Below are 14396 nucleotides of genomic sequence, written 5' to 3'. Positions count from 1 at the left end.
GATTACTTTAATAATAATATATTGGGAGGAGGTCTCTGCTAGGGGAGTACTACATCATTAACAAAATTAAAATATTCATTGAATTTTGCAACTGCAATTATATCATCTGGGAACTGGGAAAGTGGTTCCATTTTTTTGAACAATTTAGATAAGGAAAGTGTTTTTGAAGAGCTTATACATAGCTATATTTATGCAGATTTGATTTTTATTTTAAATGCAAAATAATGGTGTTCTAATATGAATACTTAATAGCTCAAATAATTAAAATTCAGGAAACTGTGATAGCAGATGTCAAAATTCCTGGAATAAAACCCTAAAACCAGGCTTGTGGTGGTCTTCACCTTGAGCAGCCCCTTACCCATAGATCGGAAGATACTCACTGGCACTTGGTCACCCACAGCCTTAGGCATGAAATAGTAGGGGCTTATTTTGAAAGTGACTCTTGTATAGGATTTATAGGAGACACCAGTCATAATGTCCTAATACTGTACTAGAATATAGAGGTACTCATATATGTCTGGTGAAGGCTCTGCTTGACAGTCTGGCAGCCTCCAAAGTATTGTCAATTCAAGGAATAATCAGGGTCCATAGCAGAGTTCAGGGCATGCTGCGATCCAAACAGTAACCAAGATCGAGAACAGAGGTCAGGAATGGCAGCGATCCAAAGAGTAGTTGGATTCTAGAGCAGAGGTCAGAGTCATACACATAGTCATGACTAAATATACAGACAGGCATCTCACAGGAACAGCATAACTGAATCTATAATCAATACAGTGGTTCTGAGATCCCTACACTAAAAAGATCAGGGAACCAATCAGGATCCTCTTAGCAAACCAAGCTCCCTTGAATAGGGATTTGCTGCAGTGTAATCACATAATCGCACTGCACTGCCAACCCAACTTGCTTATAAGCACCCATGGCAATCTGCGCCCACTACTCTTTACAGAGATTAGTAAAATTATAAATTCACATGATATGTATTTGCTGAAAACAAAAGCTTTAGATTGTTTTTTTATTTGACATTACATACAGTATTGTTTTGTGGCAATCAGTGGTAAGAATTCTCAGAAAAATCCGTTTTGATTTCATTTTAATTCTAAAATATGAAAAATATCATAGGGGGTTACTACAGTTATAACCATAGCATATTATTATTTTGTGAAAATTGGAAATCCTCCTGTGAAAATCCTGTACTTGCCCCTATTGAGGTTGGGTTATGAGAATTTATCTGATACTTTAAATTCAGACAATACCATTTATCCAGGATAAAATAATGCTGCTCTCATAAAGTCACCAGTTTTTTAATGCATTTTCTAATGTAACATAAACTAATCAGGATTTGTATAATGTAAAACAGCAGCATATGCTCACTTCTTAAGCCATAAATCCGTATGCAATGGACTCTAATTATTATTAAGATTGCTTAGAGAAACTTCAGCTCTTAACACCTGTAAATCACGTGGTTGCAAGTGTTAACCATAGGAAGACAGTCCAGTTCTTAAATACAGGTCATATTAAGAAATTATGGCTATAAACAGATTGTCATTAGCACTCCCTTTAGAGGGAACAGATTGTTCATTTTTATGAAGTCAGGATGTTATGATCACAGCTGTCCAACAGGAAGGGAATCCAGAAATCAAATAGTAAATCCCTGAGCACAAAAAGTGGCTAAGAATAAATTGAACACAAATGGATTGTATTTATCATGGATTTACTTCAATGTAACAATGAACTTAATATTTGCATCTGCATTTTCCCTGTAGACCTTTAGAGGATATATAGCATTGTGGTACCAAGCGGTAGTATGTTTCTTCTATAAATTGAGTGGAAAAACTAGCATTTGTTTTTCAGTATGCAAGAACAAGGAGCCTGATTCATTAAGGATCTTAACTTAAGAAACTTCTTAATTCAGTCTCCTGGACAAAACCATGTTACAATGCAAGGGGTGCAAATTAGTATTCTGTTTTGCACATAAGTTAAATACTGACTGTTTTTTCATGTAGCACACAAATATCAACTTCAAATTTCAGTGTACAAATAAGCTATCAAGTATTTGTGTGCTACATGAAAAAACAGTCAGCATTTAATTTATGTGCAAAACAGAATACTAATTTGCACCCCTTGCATTGCAACATGGTTTTGTCCAGGAGACTTAAATAAGAAGTTTCTTAAGTTAAGATCCTTAATGAATTAGGCCCAAGATGAATATCAATCCTCTTAAAAATAATTCATTGTTATTTGTGTGGATTTTACTGATGCCTTAAGATGAGATGAAATTACCATCTCAATGTTAGTTGCAGGACCCACTTGCCATCTCTGTTCTTCCTTTGGTGATCTATGTAACTCCTTAGTGGCAACAGCTGCAGCCACAACTTCTGTCCACATGGGGAACAAACTGGTTCTGTGTCCAGCAGAGAGCAGACATCAGAGAAAGGTGCCTTGCACAAAGCTCCTCCGAGCTGACAGATGGTCACGGGAGTACCTATTCAGCACATAGACGAAAGACTTCTTCTAATTCAGAGGAGGAGTTAGGTTTAGTTAGCATAAATGATGAAGGACAGTTATGGCTGCCAGCAGCTGAAAGTCTTGGGATTTCTGCACAGACTGTTTTATCTTTCATGTCTCTACCTTCCAACCATAACACACCATTGGAAGTCTGCACAAAAATACCAGTCGCCAATGACTGCTTTAATTGGTGGCTGATACTGTAGCACCAGCTACAATTGCTATTCTTCTACCTTATGTATTAATTGTTCCCCACACCTATAAGACACATTTTGGCAGGACCAACTTTACCTCCTGTTTCATGTAATTGTATATTATTTAATTGTATTTGTGTTGTACCTCCCTCAATGTACATCACTACATAATATGTTGGGTCTTATAATAAAAAAAAAGATAATAATAATAATAATAATAATAATAATAATAATAATAATAATAATAATGGGACATTAAAGATTTTAGATGAAAAATGACATACATCTGTAATAAAATAAATAAAATGGAGAATACAGCAAGGTATCAACTATAATTTTACATATAATATATATTTTAATGTTTTTAGGCTGATGATGTTATCTTCAAAAATATCACAGATTGTATCTTAACAAAATACAAATTAAATTAGAAAGTGTATATCTATCTATCTATCTATCTATCTATCTATCTATCTATCTATCTATCTCTTTCAAAAGAGACAATTCATCAATCCTTGTCACTCACATTTATGTTAACTGATGTCAGGTTGCTAACTATGCCTGATTCTCCTCTACCCACGGCCCTATAAATATTCTCTCAACATCTTGCCATCTTTTAGTAGGGTCCAACTTTATATTCATAATGCTAGATGCGCATGGAGGATTTTGACCTGTCCCTTGCTCTACACAGTAGCATTACACAAAAAAAGCATGGTGGTACAGTGGTGAGCATTTCTGTCTGACAGCACTGAGGTCAAGGACGGATTGGCCATAGATCCTACCAGGACTTTTCCCGCTAAGCCCATGCCCCAGAAGTCTTTTTTGACAAACCAAAAAAATAAATACTTATTATGTCTAGTGGGGGATTGGGGGCAGTGTGGTAGTGTGTGGCCGGACCCTCCTCCTCTGGGACATCTTCCAGGTTCAGCCACTTTCCTTAATGTGCCTGTGTCTCTCCCTCCACCCCCTAGTGACAGGTGCAGTCATATGTGTGCAAAGAGAAAAGTTTCCAGCAGCAGCAACAAGGTAATTGTGAAGGAAAGGAGGGAAGGGGGCTACTATAACATTTGCGGGAAAGGAGGGGGACTGCTATAATGTATGAGGGAAAGGATGGGGGCGGCTATACTGAGTGAGAGAACGGAGGGAGTGCTGCTATAATTTGTGAAGGAAAAGAGGGGGTCCTGCTATAAAGTGTGAAGGAAAGGAGGGGCGCTGCTATAATGTGTGTGGGAAAGGAGGGGGGCTGTTATAATGTTTGAGGAAAGAAGGGGAGGGAGCTGTTGTAATGTGTAAGGGAAGGGAGGGGAGGGATCTGCTATAATGTGTGAGGAAGTGGAGTGTATGCTGCTATAACGTGTGAGGAAATGGGGGGTGTATGCTGCTATATTGTGTGAGGAAGAGTGGTGCATGCTGCTATAATGTGTGAGGAAGAGGGGTGTAAGCTGCTATGATGTGTGAGGAAAGGGGGGTGTATGCTGCTATAATGTGTAAGGAAGAGGGGTGTATGCTGCTATAATGTGTGAGGAAGAGGGGTATATGCTGCTATAATGTGCGAGGAAAGGGGGTTGTATGCTGTTATAATGTTTGAGGAAGAGGGCTGTATGCTGCTATAATGTGTGAGGAAAGTGGGGTGTATGCTGCTATAATGTGTGAGGAAGAGGGCTGTATGCTGCTATAATGTGTGAGGAAAGAGGGGTGTATGCTGCTATAATGTGTGAGGAAAGGGGGGTGTTTGCTGCTATAATGTGTGAGGAAGAGGGGTGTATTCTGCTATAATGTGTGAGGAAAGGGGGGTGTTTGCTGCTATAATGTGTGAGGAAGAGGGGTGTATTCTGCTATAATGTGTGAGGAAAGGGGGGTGTTTGCTGCTATAAATATTAAAGCATTTTGCAATATGTAGGTGCTATATAAAAAACTGATAATCAATAATACATTTTCAGTATCTTGCAATATTGTATGCTAAATATAGGAGAACACATATTTGGGTTAATACTTTTTTGATACCATAAATATTTGCTGCTTTATATACATATATATATATAGACCACACTTACCTTGCCAATATACTCATGACGATGATCCATTTGTTGGCTTAAATTTTCATCAGTAATATAAAATACTTCTGAGAGGAAGTTTGAAACCTGAAATAAAAAAGTATGATTGAAATAATTTGCTATAAAAAAAAAAAGTACATAATGTTTTGGTAAATAAGAAATTAAATTACATTATATACTGCCAACATGCACATTTTATGTTTCAATCATTTTAACACTTTTATTTATTCCTTTTTTAATTTCTCCCCGTCAGTCATTCAATGAATATCAGTCTTCATAGTTATGTAGCATGGCATTGATTGTATAGATAAAAAAGAAATAGTGTGCATTAGAGGTTTATTTTTATTTTAATTAATTAAACCACAAATATAGATAAATTAATAAACAAAAGAAGCTGGCAAATAAATACAACAGTGCCCATACAGCAAAGCTCATCTCCAGAAGCAGAGGAGAAAGGAGGTTCAGCTAACATAAATGGCAAATGACTGTCATGATTGCCAGCACCTGACAGCTTTAATATTTCTATAAAGAATAGTTCATCATCAGTGGCTGAACTAGTGAGTTGTTGGCTCAGGTGCAGAAATTTGCTTTGCCCCCCCCCCCTCCCTCACACACCCACACACCCACACACACCCACACCGACCTACACACATACACACAAAACATATATATCTTTTCATTTTGCTTTAATTCTAAGCATTTCAAAATATTTCAAGTACAAGAAATATAATTATATAACATGTGCCCCTTCTGTATCACACTTTGCCCATGGCCCCCTTCTGCATCCCACTGTGACCTTGGCCCCTTCACCATCACACTGTGCCCCTGGCCCCCTTTACCATTACACTGTGCACTTTCTGTATCACACTGTGACCCTATTTCCTTTCTGTAGCACACTGTGCCACTGGCCCCCTTCACCATCCATCACGCTGTGCCCCTGGCCCCCTTCACTATCACACTGTGCCACTTCTGTATCACACTGTGCCCCTGGCCCCATTTACCATCACACTGTGCACTTTCTGTATCACACTGTGACTCTAGTTCCCTTCTGTATCACACTGTGCCCTTGGCCCCTTCACCATCACACTGTGACCCTGAACCCCTTCACTATCACACTTTGACCCTTCTGTATCACATTCTACCTCTGGCCCTCCATCTTTATCACACTGTGCTCCTGTCCCCCTCTGTATCACATAGTGTCTTTGGCCTCCTTCTGTATCACATGGTGCCTCTGGCCTCCTACTGTATCACACTGTGTCCCCGGCCTGTCCCCGACCCCCTTCTGTACCACACTGTGCCCTCCATCACCTTCATCGGTGTCCCTTTTATGACACTGTACCCACTGCCTCTGTTCCTTTACTTACCTTTTACTTGGGCTTCTTTCTTCTCTTTCGCTTCTGTCTTCTCTCTTCGTGTTTTTTGCTTCTCTCTGCTTTGCTTCTCACTGAAAATGCTGGATGTGATGATATCACGCCCCTTCAGTCAGTGAGAAGGGAACAGGGAGGAGTGAGCAGGGAGGAGGATGCCGGGTCCCAGCCAACGCTGTATTGGTAAGTATTTATTTTTGTTATTTAATGAATGCCAAGGCGGTGGCAAAGGGCAGCATTATCGGGATTGGCACTAATGCCACACTGCCGGTAGTTCTGCCTCTGTTCATCATTCATCTATATCATAGGAAACCCTGTAGCAACACTAAAATGCCACTTGACAATGGCTTCTTTAATATTGGTGGCTGACAATGCTTCTGCTTTCCAATAGCCATACACACTTTCTAAAGTACCATCTTTACCTTCGGTATCATGTCATTGTATGTAATTTGTTTGTATGATGAGCCCCACAATGTAAAGTGTTTAGAAATATTTTTTCACTCTTTCAATACAGGATAATAATGATATTACAGAAAATATTTAATCATTCACATCCCTGTCCTATTGAAGCTTACAGTCTAAATCCTCTCACATACTCACACACATGCTAGGATCCATTTTTTTCAGCAGCAAATTCACATATCAATATATATTTATACTGTAGGAAGAAACTGGAGCACTCAGAGGAAACTAACGCGAACATGGAGATAATATGCAAATTCCACAGATAGTTCCCTGGTCGGAATCCAAGCCATGGCCCTAGCTGTGTGTGGAAGCAATATTCACCACTTAAACATGAAATGCAAATTCATAACCGGTCTTTATTTCCTGCACACATCATTCAGTAAGCTTCTTTAAGGAAGTTACATGTAACATTTTGGTTGATAACAGAGTATAACAGATTGTATTGTGATAAATAGATTACCAAAAATTGTTAAAAAAGCAACATTTGTCATGACATAAGAACTTTCCCATAAAGTTTGGAATGTTAGAAGATTCATATTCATAGATTAATTACGTCAGTTTATATTTTCCTGTTCAGAAATGCATTCCTCAAGATCATTTTTTGATATCATCATCATCATCATCGTTTATGTATAAGGCGCCACTGAATCCGTAGTGATGTATATTGATAATTGTATGGACTGGAACATTAAAGGAACATAAATTGGCAATCTAAGATGCCATGTCATTAATGTTGAATTATAATTATACCACTAAGGATAGTGCTATAAATATAATTAGCAACATTTTTGATAATATGATATATATCATTGTTATTTGGTATTAATGTAAAAGCTATATGCCTAAAGGTTAGCCATTTTTAATAAACTTTAAAAGTAGGAAGCTAATAGGCAAGGTGAATCAACAGTTTTGGGAAAATGCAGTCTATTTGTTCTTTAAAAAAAAGTATGCTTGACATGGCAGTGTATATCAATTAGCTGCATTATTATTATTATTATCGTAGATTTGTAAGGCGCCACAGTGCACCGCAGCGCCGGACAGTATGGAAGACAAGGACATACATAAAACAGGACAATAACAGACAAGGCAGACCAAATGAATGGGGACATGAAAACAAAGGGTATGGAGGACCCTGCTCATTAGAGAGTTTACATTCTAAAGGGAAGAGGGCAACGTTGAAACAAGAGGAGCGTGTGTGGCTCAGAGTGGAGATTGGGATAGTTGTGACGGTGCATTAGTGTGAACAGTGTTATTGAGGATAAGGTCACCTCTAAAAAAGAGATGGGTTTTCAAAGAGCATCTAAATATTTGAAGGCTGTTGAAAAGTCTGATTGAGCGTGGTAGGGAGTTCCATAATTGGGGAGCAGCACAGGAGAAGTCGTGTAGGCGGGAGTGAGAGGTGGTTATCAGAGATAAGACAAGGTGCAGGTCAGAGGTAGATCTAAGAGGGTGGGAGGAAGAGTATTTTGATATGAGATTTGATATGTATGCAGGGGTATTGTTGTTGAGGGCTTTGTAGGTAAGGGTGACTAATTTTAATTTGATTCTGGAGGACACAGGGAGCCAGTGGAGGGATTTGCAAAGTGGTGCAGCAGATGTGGAGTGGTGAGAGAGGAAGATCAGTCTTGCACCAGCATTTAGGATGGATTGAAGTGTGGATATATGGGTGTCAGGAATGTCAGATAGCAGGACTAGCAATAGTCAAGACGGAAGATGATGAGAGAATAGATAAGAGTTTTGGTAGCATGTTGAGTAAGAAAAGGGCGTATTCTGTTTTTAAGGTGGAGCCGACAGGATTGGGAGAGAATCTGGATGTGAGTAATAAAGCAGAGAGCGGAGTCAAGTGTGACACCAAGGCAGCGGGCTTGGGAGACTGAGGAAATTGTGGTGTTATTGACAGTGATGGAGATTTGAGGGCAGGTGGTGACTTTGGCAGAAGGGAAGATAATAAGCCCTGTGTTGGACATGTTGAGCTTTAAGTAGCATTGGGACATCCATGTGGAGATAGCAGAAAGACAGTTGGTTACACAAGATAGTATAGAAGGAGTGAGGTCAGGGTTAGAGATATAGATTTGGGTGTCATCAGCATAGAGGTGGTATTGGAGGCTGAATGAGCTAATTAGTGCCCCAACAGAAGAGGTGTACAATGAATAAAGTAAAGGGCCAAGAAAGGAGCCTTGTGGGACCCCAACAGATAGTTTGAGTGCTAGATGGAGATAATTTTTTGATATCATCATCATCATCATCATTGTTTATGTATAAGGCGCCACTGAATCCGTAGTGATGTATATTGATGATTGTCTGAACTGGAACATTACAGGAACATAATTTGGCAATCTGAGATGCCATGTAGGGACGATGTGCCAGAGGTAGAAACACTAAAGGAGTGGTTCAATATTTAGGAAGTGAACCAGAGAAGGACTGTGTCACAAAGGACAATGGAGTGAAGGGTGTGTAGGAGAAGAGGGTGATCAACAGTATCAAAAAAAGCAGAGAGGTCAAGGAGAATGAGTATGGAGAAATTACCATTAGATTTTGCAGTAAGTAGATCATTGGTCAATATTGTGAGAGCAGTTTCAGTGGAATGTTGGGGGCGGAAGCCTGATTGCAGAGAGTCAAGAATGGAATGAGAGGAGGGAAAGTGAGAATGGCGTTTGTATACTAATTGCTCAAGTAGTTTGGAGGTAAAGGTGAAGAGAGAAATAGGGCGGTAGTTGGAGAGAGAGGCTCGATAGAGAGATGGTTTCTTTAGGTGAGATGAGTGTATGTTCAAAGGAGGATGGAAATGTGCCAGTGGAGAGAGACAGGTTGTATATATATATATATATATATATATATATATATATATATATATATATATCTATATATCGTATGTATTACATATTCATTCTCTAAACAGCTGCATGTATAGAGACTGAATCAGTGAACAATTAATGTATTGTTGGCATCAGTGTGGGAGGTTCATAGATAGGACGGCACTATTTAAGCCATATACTAAAGAAGCTTTAAGTCAAAATTGTTTATCATTAAGGGTATGTAAAGTGAAGGTTTGCACATCTCTATCCTGAATTCCTAGAAAGAGGTTCAATCTTTTGTTCTTTGGAGTAATTCTGTTTGTTGTAAACTAGATGTGAGAGAATGAATATCTTTTGTTATAATAATATTCTTACTGAAATGCTATACAGTAATACCAAATTAATATAACATTGCAAATTTTGTGTTATGACTAATAGTGGCTATATGTTTAATGAAAACAATGTTATACTACAGAGATTATAAATATCATTAATTTCCTTGAATTGCAGTTACATTTCATAGATATGATAATTCACACTAACTCAAATCAACACCCCACTTTATGTAAGTTGTCAAGATCAATAAAGATAACATCACTAAATATTCAACTGCCATACTTGCTCTTGATAGCAATACAGATGGATATGTGCCATATGGCTCAATCATTACCTAGTGCATCATAATCATTACATTCTTTCCATAAGTGGAATCTCTGATCAGGTATAATCGATGAAAGGCTTTGTTCTTTCATATAAAATTAGTGTAAAAATGTAATTTATCTTATTACTGAAAAGGAAAATGCCAGATAATTACATGATTGATTTTGACAGACACAGTGTTGGAGCAAACCAGATTGTAATCCTAATGATGAAGCAGCTTGTGCTAAAAAATAAAAAATCTATTTATGTTTATTGTTGTTGCTTTATTTTAAAGAGGAGATTATCCTTTCTAGATATGTCCTCATTGGAACCAGAGACAATAAAATATGGTAGTAACAAACTAAATTTAAAATATTGTTTTCCAGTGAACAAAGCATGCATTTGTTTTAAATATTAATATCAATATTACCCAATCATTTGCTTTAAAATAATTTTTCTTCATTTTCATATTAATCACATTGCAAGGGTGGAAAGTGTTTTACAATGGATTAAAGTCAATAATTGATGTTTGGCTACAGAGAAGTATTAAAACAATATGCTGTAGATTATTTAAGTGTAAACAGAATTTAATGTATAGATTTATCAAACATTCTCCAGAGCATTTGGCACTACTGTAAATGCTTTTTTTTTTAGATAAAATTATTTAAAATTGAGATCCTGTTATATTACATAGTGATTTACTATCCAAGTAGGTATTGTTTACTGTTGAGTCAGGCTTATCATAATCTGTGGAAATAAACATGTGCTTAGTCCTTTCCATAATGGCAGCATCTGATTTTCCCCTTCTCCTGCTTGATAAAAAAAGTGAATCATTTATTGTGCTTGTTAACAAGTTTGATAAATAAATTGGTAAGGAAAGAACAAATGGAAACGTGTGGCTAAGACACTCATAAGAGAAGATGTTAGATCCATTATAACACCACTTGATTTAAACTGTAAGCAGAATCCAGAAAAACAATCTATATTTCAGTAGATCTATATGGGAACTATTATAATGGCTATATTTGTCAAATATGTCTTACTTATAGAGATAGACCCTTATTTGTCCACATATTTTTTTGTTTTTGACAACATGCTTGCCTTTCAATATTTAGCAGCTGCATAGTATTTTTATTATTAACGTTCATTTGTAAGTCACCACAGTGCTCTGCAGCACCGGACAGTGGAGATAGTACATACATAAAACAGGGACATAAAAGGTAGGCAAAATAAATGCAGACATGAAAGCTATGGATAGGGATGGCCCTGCACATGAGAGAGCTTGCATTCTATTTTGAAGAGGGCACAGCTAACACAAGAGACAGGTTTTCAGAAAGCGTTTAAAAATTTGAAGCCTGTGGGAGAGTCTGATCAGTTGTGGGAAATAATTACATAAGTGGGTTGCTAAGTACAATTTGCAGCATCTATTTGAATTTTGAATGTTATAAAAGTTACGTTTTATTGCACATAATAATTTTAAAGCATAGGTAAATTAAGGACATTTGTGACTGTATGTTGGTTTCTAACTCGTGCAAATAAAAGAAATGTTGTTACCCATAGCAACCAATCAGATATTTGCTTTGACATCACTAGAAAATGACATTTAAAATGTGATTACTCCCAGTGTCTCCCTCCATTTTCTATTAACATCACTCAATGTACTCTCACATTCAAGGCAATAGAATAAACCAAGTGTTGTGGTCGACGAATGTAGCAATGTCAACTCCCATATCCTCCTCTTTAGGGCAGTTTTTTGGTTCTAGTGCCTCAAAAAATTGGATAAAAATTTATTTGGATCCTTCTGCTACACAGTCAGTCATTGCATTGGCAGCAGTGATGCACAAAAGCCCTACTCTTTGTAGCTCAAACAGTAACGTAATATTCATTTACAGTACTTACGTTCTCTAATAGTTTGGACTCTTGTTCCAAATATTGAATGCTTTCATTAAGTACTAAATATACAGCCCAAGATAAACCCATTCATTTTTGTCTCTGTTGTATCATATGGATAATATCACCAAGATAATGTCTAAACAGAAATAAATATAAAATTCATTGGTCTATTTGTTTGATTGATTGTCCGATTATGCATTCAGACACCCTTGCACCGATTGGGATGAAACAAACGCAAGGTGCTCCAGTTTGATACTGGCCAAGTTTTAAGGGGGTTTGGGTCCCGGCCAGGACCTCCCAGTGTTGTACGTTGGGTAGAACTTTGACCCGGGGAGCCTGTTCTGAGCCTTCCACTGGATGGATTTGGATAAAAACTTCACAGAGTGGTAACAGTCGATTCCAGAAGACATACTAGCGGGGTGAGCTCCCAGTCGGAGCTCACATTGGTGTATGCTGGGCAGAACTTTGACCTGGGAAGCCTGTTCCGGGCCTTCCACTGAATGGATCTGGATGACATCTTAGTTGTTAATTATGTTTAAAATATTACCAGCTGCATCCAACTCATTGATAGCTTAATAACGTGAAGACCCGGTCAACGCTGGGTATTTCAGCTGGTTCTAAATAACAATAGTACCGACCATAACTTCCCTACTTTATCCCTGTACCATATGTATTTTTTGCAATATTTAGTTTAACTTTCACATCCATAAGCAAAAGGCATAACTCATTAACGCATATATTGATTTAAGGGAAAGGTTAATGGGGTATTTTAAAAATACTTTTTTGGTATTCCAATTCTCATGCTTCATGTGGAATAAAGACATTGCAATTGTTTAAACATTGTCATATTACATAAAATATGTTAAAAAAAACATGACTACAAAGGAGACCTGCAATAAATATGTACCACATTTGGACTAGCATGTATGCAAGCCCTATACAAATAAAATTTGAACTACAAGGGAACTTAAACATCTGTTTTGATACAGTTGCTAGGCTACAGTACACTACTTTATGGTTATGTTTATCTTGTAGAAACACATACTGAATCTTAATCTAACTGGAAATATTCTGCAATAAAAAAATTAATTGGTATGTAGTAGGGTGATAGGATTTTCAGTATGTTGTTTCCTTAGATGAACTATTTATATTGTTTTCAATTGCATCGCTATAATATACAATTGATCATCAGTTCGTCTACAGCTATTGTTTTGAGTTATTCACTAAAACTGAGCTTATTTTTTTTCACTCGCTCTTGTCTTGTTCATCAATTATATTTAATTTATTAATTAACTAATCTGTAGATAGGTTACTGTTAAAAATATTTCCCATTCCACAAACCCTAGAACACTGATGGTTTGTAATTCAGTTTAAAGACTACATTAAAAAGTCAAAAACACATCATTATATTCCTGCATGCCTGATACAATATAATAATGGAAATTGTAATGCTGCAATGCAGAATAAGTAGGCTGAATTCTGTAAGATGACAGCCCATAAATGTGAATTAGTGATCCATAACAAAATATTTTCATTTTTTTATATCAAGCTATGACAGGATTCCATAATCATATTAATATTCTAGTATTAAAATAGATATGATTAGGTCTTAGTGAGTCATAAAGTACAGCAGGATGGACTAAGATAAATTTTCTTTCTTATAAGAATAAAAAAATCCCTCAATAATTTAATTGTTTACTTACATTGTTTCAGTAAGAGGTGGTCATAATAATTTCCATGAATGCATATGCATAATATATATGTAAAATGTATGTATAATTATAAAGACAGTAAATACATTTTATTTGTAAAATTATAAATTGGCAGCAGCTCACTTAGTAAATAGAATTAAACTGAATATTCTAAATGACCCATACATTCAGTATTTAAAATATCTTATTTGTTATAAATAAGATAGGTATAATATAGTGTATGCAAATTTGGTCAACTTTAGGCACATATTCAAATTAGTATTCATTATATGTTTTCAGGTTTTATATACTCTGTTTTGCATGTAATCATTATATGAACTAGTTCCATTATAGCATAATAGTTTCCCTGCTGATTGTTATTTGGTATCCCTGCTGATTGTTCTAGTTTCCCCTGTATGCCCGATAAGGTTTAGAAAAATTAATGATGTGACTATAAATTTGTAATATTTAAATTGTGTTTATGCCACAGAAAAAAAACAGTTACTATCTGTTTACTTGGACTTGGATATGAATAATCTATTTGAAACTTTAAGTGCTAGCAATTATTAAATATGAGTGATTACCATTGAAACTGATGCTTGCCTAATAAAAGCTCAGTGTCAAAAAATGTGGTAAAGATATAGAATTATTTTTTTTTAAGGTACGCATAATACCCAGTACCTGGAATAGCTCAGGACCAAATGTGTGATAACCCCACTTTATGTTCCAATTCTGGTTTAGGGTTAAAGAAAATGGTGATAGTTCACCATTTCCCTTGTCCTGACAAATGTCA

At 36.6% G+C, this 14396-nt stretch overlaps 1 protein-coding gene across 1 annotated transcript in view; it reads right to left on the bottom strand.

The window, feature by feature from the left end:
- The window catches only part of NAALADL2 (N-acetylated alpha-linked acidic dipeptidase like 2), a 608694-nt gene that overhangs the window by 96550 nt on the left and 497748 nt on the right, over nucleotides 1–14396 (bottom strand). The window contains exon 11 of the mRNA XM_075202155.1: nucleotides 4754–4840. Within this exon, the coding sequence (XP_075058256.1) occupies nucleotides 4754–4840 (87 nt within the window). The remainder of the gene's footprint in view (nucleotides 1–4753; nucleotides 4841–14396) is intronic.

Source organism: Mixophyes fleayi, chromosome 3 (assembly GCF_038048845.1).
Source record: "Mixophyes fleayi isolate aMixFle1 chromosome 3, aMixFle1.hap1, whole genome shotgun sequence".
NCBI classification, from domain to species: Eukaryota; Metazoa; Chordata; class Amphibia; order Anura; family Limnodynastidae; genus Mixophyes; species Mixophyes fleayi.
The sequence above is the reverse complement of the archived record's forward strand: the minus strand, read 5'-3'. Positions and strand labels throughout refer to the sequence as shown.